We start from the raw sequence: 16213 nt of genomic DNA, 5'->3' as shown, positions 1-16213 counted from the left end.
TTTATGTGAATTTTATAAATTGATCAATAATTTATTTCATTTGTGAATTTTATTGATACAATCAGAATTAAGTTCAAATGGCCAGAAATAGGTTTTTTAGCTAGCATCTAAAAAATTGATGCCTAAACACATGCTAACTTTAATTTTGTTAAAAACTTAATATAATTCCATTCATTGTTAAGTAACCTATTTACAACCAAATTTATTTGTTTATATTACGCGATGCGAATTTATTTTTAAAAATAATAAATGCAAAGTGGCCAGGTATTGGTCAGTTTGCCATATGCTCATTTTGACAAAAGAATATTATTTCGGTCATTTTGTATCAAAATAATTAACAATCAATAGAATAATACAACAATTAACAATAATTAAATAATTTAATCACTATAAACAATAAATTCAACTTTCCGAACATAAAACATCAATCGGTAGATCCTCCTCAAATAATGCGTCAAATTCCTTACTGTTTATTGATGTGTCGTTATCATTTTCATATTGAACTTGTTTATCTAAGTTAATTTTCTGTAGCACATTTGTATCATTTTCATATTGAACTTGCTGATCTGAGTTAATTTTCTCTAGTACATTTGTATCAGGCAAAAAGTCCTCACTAAACATCATATTTAGGTATTCGTCAGTAGAAATCTCAAACTGCTCTATAACGTCATTATCGGTAAAGGGTAGGACTTCAATTGGTATTTGTATTTCTGAGGACTTAAAATTGGCACAGTTCGGATCGTGGCATTTTTGGTAAACAACTTTAGAACGAAGGTCAGCAACGTAGTAAACATGGTTACTTTTATGTTCTCGTCCTATGTTAGCACACCATCGATTGTTATCAAGATCGTAGATCATCATGTGTCTTTCCTCGTAATGTATCCATCGTCGTATCGAACCTAGAGTATATAAGTATATAAGGTATATAAAGTTCAACTACAATATAAAAATATAGAGTATATAAAGTATATAAAGTTCAACTACAACAACAAGATATTTATTCCCCTTTTTAAATCATACAATAATATAATAATAATGAATATAATAATAATAAAAAAAATCTATTGATTGTAGTAAGTGAAAATAATTGATTAATAAAAAAATATATCTATATAAATAAAAATAATATAAAATAATATAATAATGAGTAAATTAATTATAAATATTTAATAATAATAACTAAATGATTGATAAGGATGGTGTCACTCAAACAGAATTCTGATCAAAGGAGTGACACCAGTTTTTAAATATAATATGATTAATAATAAGCATACACACATAGAACATAAACAAAGTCAACATACAATAATCATACTTTGATGATAATAATAAAAAATAAACAAAAAAGAAGTTAATGATAATAGCTGCAGTAATCATAATTAAAAAAATAAGAGTATATTTTAAATATTCAGTGAAAAGCATGTCAATAAGTTAGAATAAAATTGTTCTCAGAACTTTAGTAACCAGAATTTACTTATATCATAATATTTGCAAACTATGTCTATTGACGCACAGATTTCTTCATCGGAATCTAAAACATGAAATGAAACATAATCATTAATTTGAGTAGAAACTTTATTTAAATGAGAAGACAGGAAGAGATTATTGACTGAGGTAAATCATTAGTTATAAGAATTTTGTCAGAAGAAAATAGTAATTTGAATTCGTTATCTGGTACATTTGTGAATGGAAAGACACTCTTTGTACAATTTACACAATGCCGCAGTGAGCGACTTAATTGTAGTAAATTGTACTCAGTATCAAGCCTGCTGCATTTTGAATGAGTTCAAAACAAACACATGTCACATTGAATTGAGCGGCAACTTGAACTTTTTTTTTTACACAGATGACAGTTTAAAGTCATAGTTAAACTAGTGAAAAAAAACTAACTTTTGCAATATTTGAAAGGATCTGGAGATAATGAATAATGAAGTAAATAGCTATGTAAATAGTAGTAGTAAAAAGTTAATAATATCAATAAGTAAGATTATTAGATATAATAGGGATAACAATAACCAAAATATAACAGCTATAAAAGTATTAACAATAACAATGATGAATGATAATGAAATAACATTAAAACAAACAGGCAGCTGCAAAATAATGATTATAGCTTAATTAAAAAAATAAAAAAACTAATTATAAGTTATGAGTATTATAAACTAATAATATAATAATAAAATATTTAATATAATATAACAAAATAAATAATCTAATGATAAATTAGTATCTAAAATAAATATAAATAAAAATGTGATAAACAAATAAAATTAAAAATATATATATACAATAACAAAATAAAATAAAATTGATTAAAAATATATTTTATTATATTTAAAATTGATTTAAAATTCAAATTTTCTTTTGTGTCTTTCTTTTTAAGTTTTACGTCTAGTTATATCTTTCAATGATTATTTTTTTTTATTCACTTAAAAAAGATTTTCTGTTTTACTATTTTTGCTTTCTATATTTCAAAATTTTCTTTAAGTTATTAATAATTCTGTAAACTTTCTTCTTTTTTCTTTCCCTTCATTATTTCCGTTAAAAAAAAACCACCGCCATTATTGAAGAATTACCTTGAAGGAATTACTTTGTAATAATTACTTTTATAATTACTGTAATAATTACTTTAATTATAAATAACTATTAGAAAAATAAAAAGGAATAATCTCTTGTTCTTATTTCTCATGTTTAGCTAAAGTTTAATTTTACCTGCTTATCTTTTTTATTTTAGATGCCTAGAATTGCTTGCTACAAGAAATTGCAATAAGGAGAAGTAAGTATTCCAAGAACAACACCTTGGAGAATGTTATAAGTTGATTGTGCTCAACAACAGAATGAGAGCACAGGGGCACAGGCCCCTCCACTTTTTTTCTAAAAGACCTTTTTTTTTTTAGAGAAAAGTCTAATTATTTTTTATAATACTATTATATATTTTATTCTTTTCTTCTCTCTAAATTCAAATTTTGTATGCACAAGAGCATTTTCAAAAACTGTTTTATAATCAATCAATACATATATTGATTTTTGTTTTCAAAACAATAAAAATTGTTTATTATAAGCTTTTGCTTCATTTATTTGGTACTTAGTGTAGCATTTTTAATAAATAAAATTTTTACAAAATTATTAAAGTTTCTAAAGACTAGAAGATTCCATTTTCTCTCTCTTTTTTTAATAATTCATCAGATTTATAATGTTTTGATTAAAAAAACATTACTTTGATCAATTGCTAAATTACACTCACTATTGATTCGAAAATAAACATCATCAATAAACATAATTATACTGCTTGCAGTGTCGCAAATACTGTTTGCAGTGTGGCTGTTAACGCTATATAGCAATTAGCTCACATGTTTTAGGCTATTTTCAAAAACATATACTTTTTTTTTTAAATACTCCTAATTAAATTTTTTTTTTTAATTTCAAGTTCATTTTAAAAATTCTTTAGATAAAGTGTATTTTGTTGCAAAAATTTTATCAAATAATTAAGAGAGAAATCAATAGATTTTACAAGCTCTAAAAAATTCTTTAATAGAATATGTTATTGATTAATATACTCTAAGAAAACATCTTCATACTCTGGGTTTTTGTTTTACTCTGATAAATTAAACTTTACTCATTAATTTGATTTGATTTTTTATTATGTCAATTTCTCTTCTCTCAAAGCCGAGAAGGCTATTTCAGTCAAGGAGGCTACTTGGGGAGAAGAGGGGAGGGGAGGGGAAGGGTTCACCCAAAAACATATGAATGTGTACAATTAGGAGGAGGGGGTGTTAGAGAAGAGGGCACATACATGAGTTTAATCAATATTATGTTTTTTTCCACTGAGCAGGATAACCACTGCCTAGTTAACAATTTTAGAAGTTCTTAAACAATAAAATTTGTAAATATGTTTTCAAGCAATTAAAAATATTTTAATAACAACTTTTGATGTATACATTTTTGATGCTTTTGAAACATATAAGAATATTTGGGGGCTTTTTTAAAAAAAATTTTTAACAAAATTTATGTTTAATAAAATAACAAAAAAAATTTTTTAACGTTACAAGGAAAATCCTAGAGCAAAGGCAACTAGAATCTTTAACTTAAATAAACAAAACCATTTTTGAAGAACTTGATAAGAAGATTTTTTGATTCAAGTGATTCAGATGGATGTTGCTAAGGTTGAGCCTGATTCAACTGAAATTCCTGACTTGATAGTTCCTTTAACTAGTGGTGTAAAAAGTACAGCAATCTGTACAAAACTCAGTCACTTACTTTAAATCTATCTAATAATCCATTTACAAAGCAAAATAATATATAATATAATAATCAGTCTTCTCCACACGCCCCAAATAACTTTGGAGAGCGCATAAAAGAGCGCTTGCCAAAAAACTAAAAACATTTTGTTTTAAATTGCAACAAAACTTTTTTGTTCATTTGCGCAACTTGAAAAATGGCTTTTTTTACCAGTTTTTTTAAAAATTGTTTTATCTAGCATTTATTCAAAGCATTCTTTTCGCTATTCTTATTTTAATTTAAATAGAAAAAAATTAATTTTTTAAATCGCCCAGACTAACTAAAAAATTACCATCCTGCATACGCTTTTTCATGCACTGGAATTAAATTTCAAATGAAGAAGATTGAATAATATATGAAAATAATATATATATATATATATATATATATATATATATATATATATATATATATATATATATATATATATATATATATATGTAAATAATATATTCAGTCTATATCCCATGGGATATACACTAAACAATAGATAGCTGATCAACAAATATAATTTATGGGAGCAATTCTCAACTCTTTCAAATAAAAGCACATTAAAAGCAGGTCAAGAAGGAAATCATCAGCAGAATCAATTAAGGTTAAAATTAAGGCACCAAATCATTCAACTGTATATTGGGATAGTAAACTGGTTCCAGACTTCAAAAAAAATAATAAAGAAAGACCAACTATTCTAATATCTGGCATGTCAGACTTTGAAGAAGGCAAGGTTTTTGGAATCCCAGTAATCATAAATAATTATAAAGGTAAAGAGCAAGCTAAAGCCACATTTGACCTTGCAAATGAGGTATCTTACATTTTAATCTTACATTTCAGGTAATGTAAGATTGCTTATTTTTTAATACTACAGCTTTGGGTATAAAAGTGGAGCTTGTATTTAACTGTTTAGAAAAAATTATTTCTATTGGTTAACACTTCACATATGAAAGAATACTAAGTTTGGTTTACTAAGAATTGTTTGGTACAACATCAGGCTCCTAAAACACTAAATTTATTCAATTCAGAAAATCAATTTGGCCAATTATTAACGCAGAATCTGGTTTTAAGACCCTTAAATTAAAATACAGAAGTTTGCAAACCCATGCAAAACAATCTATACAGTCATAGAAAAAAATACTTTCTAAGAAAATAGGAAAAACTTGCTATCTTGTGCTGACTGTTAGAAATGTGCTGAATTGATGTTGATACTTCTTGGTGAAAGACCTAAAAGATGAAAAAAGGAGCAGGTCATTGTGCTTGATGGATACCATCAACTTTTTATCTTTAAAAGATGTCAGCTTTTAATTTTCAAGCAAGATATGACCAGGACATGATCACAAAACTGGAAGCAATAAGCAAATTTAATGCTCTTTATAACACTTACACTGAGTTCGATTTCCACCACGTCCCTGGTAGTACCGTGCTCAACTTGTTTCTCTGCGCATCGGCCTTGTTCGTCAAGGTTTGTGTTTCGGAGTTATAGAGTTGGGAGAGGGTTATAACCACAAGTAGCCTCCTCATCTGTAGTGGCCTTCTTGGTCTTGGGGAGGTGAATTACAACAACAACAACAAAAAAATTAAAAATTAGCTCTGCTCATCCATCAAGGCCAATGCAGTTTACAATGATCTCAAACTACAGCATAACTTAAAGAATTATTGCAAACATGATTCACAAGTTGCAAATGCAGTTTTAAAAGCAATGGAATGACCCTTGTGGTACTAAACAGAAAAATGTGCAGTGTTTTCTCTATTTTCAAAAATAATTTCTTCTTCAGAACAGCAAATAATTGCTTAAGCATTGCTTTACATTCCTCAGTCATTAGAGTTTGAAATAAGTTTTCCAACTTTATTTTCGTTTACCAACAGTACAAAACTAACATCACTTATTGGACCTAAATCCTGTTCTTAATTTACAGTTTTAAAATTAGTGCCAACTCTTCTTCTTATTTTAGTGCCAATGAGCTGTAAAAACCTTTTACTGAGTAGCAAAAAGATTCCAATTACAAAGAAGTTGAAACATTTGTACAGAATGTACAATTGTTTTGTTCTTCATCATTTAAAACTAGTGTTTTAAATGATGAAAAACAAAAACAGTTTTTATTGCGAGTTGTTGAATTTCACCACAAAAAATTTCCAAACTTTTAAAAGGAAACTTTAAATATAATGACTTCATGTAATTTACAATGCAATTATAATGTTGTACAAACTATATTATAACTATTATTATGTAATTGTACCTTTCACTTACCATATACATCACATATATATTATATCTTCTCTTTTTATGAAACCATACTGCATTACAAATACTTTTTCATCATTTTAGCGTGAAAATATAAAGATTCCTTCAATAAAAATCAGTTTTTGGGTTAGGCCAAAACATCATCAAATGATCTAATATTTTGCACACATTCATATTTTATTAAAAAAAACAAGATAGGAGGGATGCACCATGTAATTTAAAAAATAGATTTTTTTACAATAATCTAACCAATATTATATACATACTGATAAAACTCAACAACATTTTTGTCCTGTGTTGTTTGGTTGTTTCATTTTTGCAATAGTGCTGATTAATACTAAAGAATTTGTTTTGCAGTATGTAACAAAAGTATTGTAGATAAGTATGAACATAGTCATGGTATTTAATTAGCCTGGAAACACAGGCTGTTTTCTAAAAACACATAAGTTCCTTTCTATACTAGTGCTCAGCCTTCTTTGGAGTGCATTAATGTAAACATATTTCACTATAATATAATATTTACAACTATATATTCTGGGATAAATATTGAAATGCCAGGAGTAAATTATGCTAGTTTTGGTAAATCAGTTTCAATTTTATGTAAATTTTACTTAGCTGGATTAGTTCATAATCTATATATCACTCTTTACATTATGTTGGTATCTTAACAGAAACAAGAAAATTCAGGTACATTTATAATTTTAGATAGTTTAAAAGCAATTATTCCTTGATCACCCTTTAGTTAGAAACTTCTACCTTAGGGTAGGATATGTGATTAATAAGGTATAATTTAGTAAGGTATAATTGCCTTAGTGAGGTATAATTTTCTACCTTTTAAGGTAGAAAATTGTACTTTAGTAAGATATAACTTACTACCTTATAAGGTAGAAAATTATAACTTAATTATTACCTGATTTATATTAAAAGAAATGATTTGTCATTCAATTTTCTACCTTGAAGGTATAATTTTCTACCTAAGAAGGTAGAAAATTATACTTTACTAAGGATATATCACATATCCTACCCTATAGTAGAAAAAGATCAACCTTATTTTTTAGAGTGCAATACCAACAATAAATTTTGCGCAAAAATATTTTTCCATTTTTATTATATTTTAGTAAAAAACTTAGTAAACTAAAACTAAAAACTTAGTAAACTAAGTAAAAAATAATAATTAAAAAAAAAAATTAAGATTTTAATAAATTTGCATAAATACTTTAAAAATAGCTAGTATATCAAAGCTTCTTAAACTAAAATTCATTATTACTTATTTAAAATACAATTTTTTGTTTTTATTATGCTGTATTGGAATGTATATATTAGCAAATAAAGTAATTTATTTAAACTTGATGCAAAAAAGATGATGTGAAAAAGCTACTAAATATTGCATCACTAAAGTACATATTCAAACGGGATTTAATTAAAAAAGAAAAGAAAGCACAGTGTATCAAAAAACAATAATTACAGATAATTATCTTGAATATAAGTTTAAGCAAGAATAATTTTTTATCTGTACTCTAAAAAAAATGTAATCAAAAAGTAAATTTTGAAGTAATTTATTTTTATCAATCAAAATTCTGTCTTTAATAACTAAATAAAGTTGAAATAAAGCTAACTTTATATTCATTTTATACTCAAATGAAAGAAAATTGATATTAACTTTTGCATGCAATATATATATATATATATATATATATATATATATATATATATATATATATATATATATATATATATATATATATATATATATATATATATATAAATGTGTGCTTTGTCAATTTGCGTCGTATTAGCTTTTACCTCTCAAATTTTTTTAAAAAATGAACTTTTTAAAACCACATTAATTCAAAATTGAGCAAGTTAGGGCAGCTAAAAAAAGAATTGATTTTATGAAGGAATTAAAAGTAAAGAGTTGTGGCTCCTTAAAAATCAGTTTAAATTCTTAAAATTGCATTTTTTTAAAGCAACTTGTAAAAATACATATTCAAATATTTTAATAAACTAAAACAGAATTATCTATTATCTATGCATTTCTTACAACATGATTAAATTATTTTAACAAATATTTTTATAAATTATCTTTGTATGTAATAAAAGCATTTTGCTTTTTTTACTAGTTTTTAGTCATTTTAGTTTAAGTCATTTCACTTTCTCTTTAATGTCCTTGTTCCAAAATTGAGGGTGTTTTTTAATTGATGTTTTTAATTTATCAATTTTGACTATTTTCAACCTTGAAAGCTTTCATCTTATCTTATAAAAAATAAAAACTACGAACTTGTATATACAGTGTAAGACGATCATGCAGATTTGGCAGCAAGCAAATATGATAAACACTGCTCAAGATACAATTTAGACATGTTAGAACTAATTGTAGGATAAGAGGTACCAAAAACATTCACACTAAGTCGTAATAAAATATTTTGTTTAGTAATGTAGTGGGATACATGCTTAAATGTTATAATGTCATTGATAAAAGTGGGATCAGTCAGAATAATAAAGGACAAGATTTGCTATATTAAAACTTAAAAGAAAAGTACAATTTTGGCTAAGGTTTTAAAAAGAACTTGTTGTTTCATAAAATATTTTGAAGAATGATAAAAAATTTCATCATTTCCATAAAATGAATTAACATTTTTTTACTGAAACTAAGCTGTAATGACTTCTTGAAATATTTGAAATAACTGCTTAATTTAAAATTTTTAAATTCAGCTTATAGCAGGTACTATTTATCTGTAGCAAGCTTTTCTGTAATCTAAACTAAATAAGATGAAATCTAATAAGATAAAGAATAACCTTTGCTTACTTTTATTCTTTATAAATTGTTTATCATTAATCTTGTCCTTGTGTTTGGTTTTGAGGTGACAAGTCACCTTGCGATATAAATAGGTTTTTGCAAAACAAACACATAAATATACTTTCTTCACTTATTTTAGGATAAATTAAATTAGGTAACCTAATATTTGAACTAAAATTGAAGTCTGTTTCTAACAAATAGAAAATCGATAGCAGCTAAAACAGCATCAAATTAACAAAGTCTGCGCCAGAAAAAGTCATTAAACTGATCACTCTCAGTCCCATCATTCCATAAAGTTCAATTTATTTTTTAAATAATTACAAAATCTATAGATAACGGCTAATTAAAATTACCAGACTAATTAAAAACTATGACTATGATGCAAGCAAACATAATTCAACTTGGACATATAAATAAATAAAACAATTACAACATAACAAAAAAGTATACAAATTATAAATAAATCAATGAATAAATTATCAAAATAGCCTAAAAAAATGAAACAAATAAAGAAACCATTTAAACTATTAATAGATGCTTGTTGGAGAACAAACTGATCAAGCTCTGGATACGGAGATACTTTAAAACCATCACATCTTCTTTCTTTACATGTTACTAAGCAGACTAAATCAAAAACATTTTTTTCTTTATAAAACTAAATCTATTTTAGTTAATTAAAATAATAATTTATTGTTTTAATTGAATAAAATTTACTATTTTAGTAAATTAAAAAAAAAAAAAATTCTCAAAATTTTTGGAAAAAATATTTTTCATCATTTTATCGTAAGATCATGTAATTCTATAAAAAAGAGTTTTATTCAAAAATATTTTAATAAAAAATATTACTTTTATTTTTTAGTCTGGTTGAAAAAAATTTTTATGCTATGGTTTAACTTTTGACTTAAAAGGAATGCTTTAAAATATGAACTAATTTAAATGATGCAAAAAATTTTTTACTTAAGGAATACTAGAAAATGCCTATTAAATGATACTATAAATAGAGTACATAATAAATGTTATAAAAATATTAACTACACAAAAATCTAAGATGTGGAATTATTAAGCGCTATAAAATGTGTACTTAGGAAATGCTATCAAATATGTACACAAAGAATAAATCTTAAGTTTACTATTTCATTTCTGAAAAAACTTTAAAAGGTGCAATCTTGAAAACCTTTAAAAACATTCCAGTTAAAAATATTATTAGATTTAAAACTTTAAACTTTTGAAAAACTTGTTGATAACCAAAGGCAAAAAATACCTGGATTGATCGAACTAGTTACAGGTAATGCATCTCCAACAGAAGTTAACAAACGTATGTTCCAATCTATGTCTGGGCATACTAAAGTATCATAAAATTGACAATAATCTTTATCAAATATTTTATTTTGGAGTTTGTAAACTCGTTGTTCTGATTTTGTAAGTTTACTTTTAAAACAAAATAAGTTTTCAGAAGCAATTGTCAATGGTATTTTTTTTGAAAACTTGCTGGAAAGATATAGACGAAAATTCCGATTCTTTGAATAAACAGATAAATCACATAAAAAAGTTTTACCTTCATCATTATTTACCATTATTTTGTGTAAACTTTCAATCGATGGCATAGCTGCTGTAACTCTTTCAAACTTATCATTAGAAAAATAACTATTTGATACACCAGTATTTAAATAATCACTTAAACATAAGCATATCGATTTTACGAATTGTCCACACTCCATGTTATTTATAAAAAGAGTATTATCTTCAAGGTGAAAAATTAAGTGTCTGGAAAATTTATTTTCAGTACTAGAGTCTAAATCAACAACATTTTTACGGCCTATGGTAATTTTAAAACGTGAATGAAGACAGGAACAAACAAGTTGAATAAAAGTTTCTAATACTTCAATACCATTACCTAAATTTGGATTCTTAGTTTTATCAAACTCAATGTCAAAATATAAGCGACAAGGTTTAGATTCTGCTATAACTTCATAAAAATGTTTTTCAGATGATTTCATTTTAGAGTATCTATTCCAAAACTGTTGATGAGATGTGACTAAAAATTTACGCTTACTATCAACTTTTTCAGAAGTAAACAAACAAAGATATTTCTCTTTAGTCAAACTGCAATAATTAAAAGCATCTTGTTGTCGAGGAAACCACTTCCAAACAATTCGCTCATCAAAGTATGAATTCCTCTGATAAATTGTTGAATGTCGCAAAGAATGTTTCTTGCATTCAATTAAATGATGCTTTTTTTTCAACTGATACAAATATTCTTTTCTAGTAGCTCCATAAAATGAAGAGACCTTAAAGGATACTTTTGCCATACTAGATACTTGACATACTTGACTGTACAAGAATTTATATATACATATATATATATATATATATATATATATATATAAATATATATATATATATATATATATATATATATATACATATATATATATATATATATATATATATATATGTATATATATATATATGTATATATATATATACACATGTATATATATACATATATATATACATATATATGTATATATATATACATACATATACACAAACATACATACATATATATATAAAATACTTATTAATATACATACATATATAAGCATATATATATACAAAAGTTTTTTTTTTAAACATCTTCACTTCCAACAAGGCTGCAAGCAATCACTAATTACAGTTCGAAGTTACTGGAAGAGAAAAGATGAAGATTGTAGAGCAAGATAATGATTGACAGACGACTTAGAGGATTGCAAATTATATGAATCACGAAAGCAAGATGAAGGAAGCGAATTCCAAAGGACTGATGTTCAAGGAAAAAAAACTAGACAAATAAGAGTTTTTGGAGCACTTAGGAACAGTCACAGAAAAAGGATGAAACTTAATTGAATGACGAGTAACATGAGAATGACTTATAGTAGATGGTACAAGAGACGCTAGCTCTTTAGAGCAGTGCCCATTATAGTATTTGTAGAAAAGAGAAAGAGAAGCAACATTACGATGATGTGATAATTGTTGGAGGTTGGCTGCTAGAGCAGGTCCAACTATGTTTACAATGCATTTTCGCACCTTTTCTAAAAGAGAAAGCCCATCATTAGAAGATCCGCCCCAGATATGGCAACAGTATTACATACAAGGCCAGATTTGAGATTAATAGAGACAGAGAATAGAATCTGAAGTGAGAAAGCATCGAGCTTGATAAAGAGATGCAACCTTAGCAGATGCTAAATTTGCAATTGATTTGATATATGGTTTCCAAGAAAGATCGGAAGTAAGAGTCAATCCTAGAAGATGAAGGGTAGATGACTCATCAAGTACATTACCGTTCATGAATATAGGAAGATCTAAATTATTGCGATAACAATTGGCTGAAAAAAATTGGGTTTTATCTGAATTAAAGTTCACCAGCCACTGTGAGATCCATGCTGTAGCAGAAATGAGATCCTTTTCAAGCTCAAATGCCCCCTCCAAGCAACCAGAGAGTATTGGCTTCTTATCATGACAAGAATAAATGGTAGTATCATCAGCGAACAATGCCACCTTAGATGTCAGAATATCTGGAAGATCGTTAACGTAAATTAAAAAGAGTATAGGGCCAAGGACTGAACCTTGAGGAACCCCTGAAGATACAGAATAAAAATAAGAGTGCTATCCATCGAGGACAACTTTTATACTACAATTGGAAAGAAAGGATTCAATAATCTTAAAGATGTTACCAGATACACCGTAAGAAGAAAGCTTATGGAGAAGACCAGCATGCCAAACTTTATCAAAAGCCTTAGAAATATATATATATATATATATATATATATATATATATATATATATATTTACACACATATATATATATATATATGTTTGTGCATATATGTACACATATATGCACAAACACATAAATGTATAAAAATTTCTGCATATATAAAATTAAAAGATTTTGTACTCCTACACATTTTTATAATAAATAATTGCTTTATTTAAAATAAATTTTTTTAACTTAAAAAATTTTATTCATGTCAATTCGAAAAAAGAGAAATTTTCAAATTAGAAGTGCATTTCTGAGTTTCCATCACTAGGCAGTGTTTCAGGTGTAAAACCAAGTCGTCTTCGTATTTCTGCACGTTTTACTTTTTGGTTAGATTCTGAAGTATCTGCTGTAGTTGGCCGCAAAAAACTCTCTTCCTCTTTTTTCGACAGCAAAACAATCTCTTTTCTAATCTCTTCTGCATCATCGAGATCAGTTTTTTTTAGCTCAATACGCCTAGGCTTTTGATAACGAATCATTGTCTAAGTATTGAACTAAAAAAAATGAAAAACAAAAAAAAAAAAAAATGAAAAAAATGAAATAATAATGGCTTTAAACAGTTAAAAAAATTTGAAATACATTACACAATGTCATTTGTTTCTAAACCAAAACAGCTTTAAAAATGTTTGTTATGTTATCTATAGTATATCATGATTATTGTAACAGGGTTTCGTATGGTGTTTGTTGTAATGTTGCTGTATTTTATTAATATGTTTGACTGTAATTGTGTTTGAGTATTGGTAGGTTTTGGGTTTAAAGTTTTTTTTAACAGGTAACTCATATCAGGCCTTGATGCGAAGCCAAGCTTTAGCTCTCGCCCACACTCCCTTAAGTGGTTTATGGGAGCAATTGACTGCCCTCGCAAAAGTTTAATTTTGTCGTAAATATAAACTTTTTTCTTTACATTTAGATATTAATTAAATAAATTAAATTTTTGTGCAAACCTTATAAAAAGACAAAATTCGAGTTTTAAATTAACTTTTTTTGCTTACAAAAAGGCAATTGTTATTTAAATTGAATATCAATTTTTTTATCGATTAAGTAAAGTAGTTAATGAATAAATGAATATGGTGTCAAAACCCAAAGAAAACACTAATCTGAAGAATTTTTTCACGGAGTGATAAATGAAAGTAATTTTTTTATGAATAATCTGACAAAAACTGAAAGTTCTCATAAAAAAGCTGTTTAGATCACATGAGCTAAACATTGTTTAGCTTGCGTGGCTCACTTTGTTTGTTTAAGAAAGCTTTTCAATGCTCTTGCACTCATTTACTCTTGCCGAGGCCTGCATATATTTCACTATTTTGTGCATTAATTTAATTAATTATAACAGTTTTTAACATTTGCATTGTTTTTTAAAATTATACTTATAAAAAGAACAATATTAATAATATTATTATTCAAGTTATTCTCACCTAAATTGTACATTTGTTATTAAATATAATAAATAACATTATTTATTTGAAATTTATTAAATCTTTTTTATTTTCAAGAAAAAACTAAAAAAAAAAAAACACAAAAATAATTTCTTAAATAAAGTAAAAAATTCAAAATTTTAAATAATTGAAAAATCCAAAGAAAAAATTGGATTCATTAATAAGAGTAATTTTGATCTAATGAAGTCACATATCTTCAATAAATAATTAAATTTAAATGATAAGATATTTATTGATACTTGCAAAACTCTATAAATATTTCTTCATAATTATAAAGGACAGCAACAGTTTTTGCTTCTAGAAATTCAACAAGAAAAAAACAAAAAATTATAAGCCATACGTTACTTTTTATTAAAGCAAAAAAAAAATTAAAAAAATCTGTATCTGCTTTTATGTTAGTTATTTAATAAAAATAAGAAAAAATAGAAACTAAAAATTAGAATCATTTCAAGATATTATACAAAAACAAAACTAATATTTGACTTGAGAAACTATTAGAAAAACTTGACCCCTTCTTCTTGTGGATTTTCGGCTGTAAAAATTTGTGCCTTTCCGCGTTTTTCTAATATCTGAAGTGCTTTTCTCAGTACATTAATATCAATGTTGTGAAATTCTTCTCCAATTGTATCATCTCCTGAATGCAACTCAAATAATGTACAAACAGTATCAGTCATTCCGTTCATGTTCACCCAGTTGTAAACTAACTCTGACCACTCTTCTGGCCTACGCCACATTAAATAGCATTTTTTTTTATCTTTAGGATTATCCCACTCAACATGACCTGTTTTTTCAAGAGCTTCTAATACTAACAAAATACCATCTCTAGAAAGTTTTCTGTTGATGCTGGCATTGTTGAATAAAACATGGGATTGTGCTTCAGTTAAATCTAATCGATACAGTTTATTGTGTTTAAAATAACTAAGTATAATACTACCCCACGCTTCAATTTGTTTGGCTCGAGTATCTAAGTTTGGTTGAATTGTAAAAAACGGAGGGAAATTATATTGCCAAGGCCATTCAAAAGAACTGCTCATTTTTGGTTTCTTAAAAAATAATCAAATAAAAAATAGGATATATACATATATATATATATATATATATATATATATATATATATATATATATATATACACATATATATACATATACATATACATATATATATATATATATATATATATATATATATATATATATATATATATATATATATATATATATATATATACACACACACAATAGTAATAATTCTTATATTAAACTTGAAAAAATTTGGCAAATTTTATATAAATTAATAAAATCACATTTAAAAACAGAAAATAAAAAAAAGCATGGTTGAGATTTATGTAATTTATTAGTAAATGCAATTAGAAATTGTAGAATCACAAAAGTGAAAGCTTCTTGTTGATTTGGAGTATCCTAAAAGCTTGTATGTGCATGGATCAAGATAAAAGCAAGAACTTTAATAAACAGAAGATTTGGTAGACCAAGAGTAAAATTTGCCTCAGAACATTTACAACTATACAAGTCTTATATAAAACGATATTGGAGTAAAGCATCACAACTAACAAAATGGATTTGTTTGCAACTTTACACCAAAAATTTAAAAGTATGCCTATATTCTAGAGGTATACTACTTCATTTTTGAAATCCATATCATTAATATT

The 16213-nt window shown here is 25.9% G+C and overlaps 2 protein-coding genes across 2 annotated transcripts; both read right to left on the bottom strand.

The window, feature by feature from the left end:
- Positions 1–361: 361 nt before the first annotated feature.
- LOC136072136 (DNA-directed primase/polymerase protein-like) lies at positions 362–11660 on the bottom strand. The gene is made up of 3 exons (XM_065820631.1): positions 10573–11660; positions 9828–9935; positions 362–899 (listed from the first exon to the last, which is right to left on the bottom strand). The coding sequence occupies exons 1-3, from the start codon at positions 11618–11620 to the stop codon at positions 403–405; spliced, it is 1653 nt and encodes a 550-aa protein (XP_065676703.1). The 5' UTR covers positions 11621–11660; the 3' UTR covers positions 362–402.
- Positions 11661–14930: 3270 nt separating this feature from the next.
- Positions 14931–15605, bottom strand: LOC136092487 (vacuolar protein-sorting-associated protein 25-like). The gene has a single exon (XM_065820815.1). The coding sequence runs from the start codon at positions 15578–15580 to the stop codon at positions 15041–15043; it is 540 nt and encodes a 179-aa protein (XP_065676887.1). The 5' UTR covers positions 15581–15605; the 3' UTR covers positions 14931–15040.
- Positions 15606–16213: the final 608 nt, after the last annotated feature.

Source organism: Hydra vulgaris, chromosome 15 (genome assembly GCF_038396675.1).
Source record: "Hydra vulgaris chromosome 15, alternate assembly HydraT2T_AEP".
In the NCBI taxonomy this organism is placed as follows: domain Eukaryota; kingdom Metazoa; phylum Cnidaria; class Hydrozoa; order Anthoathecata; family Hydridae; genus Hydra; species Hydra vulgaris.
Note: the sequence above shows the minus strand (reverse complement) of the source record. Positions and strands in the feature narration are given on the sequence as shown.

Excerpts from the sequence above, each read along its gene's own strand:
- LOC136072136 (XM_065820631.1), bottom strand. The coding sequence starts at position 11,620 with ATGGCAAAAGTATCCTTTAAGGTCTCTTCATTTTATGGAGCTACTAGA. Across the intron at positions 9,936-10,572 it reads AACTAGTTCGATCAATCCAG|TCTGCTTAGTAACATGTAAA; the intron begins GTATTTTTTGCC and ends TTTTTGATTTAG. Across the intron at positions 900-9,827 it reads ATCTATTAATAGTTTAAATG|GTTCGATACGACGATGGATA; the intron begins GTTTCTTTATTT and ends TATATACTCTAG.
- LOC136092487 (XM_065820815.1), bottom strand. The coding sequence starts at position 15,580 with ATGAGCAGTTCTTTTGAATGGCCTTGGCAATATAATTTCCCTCCGTTT.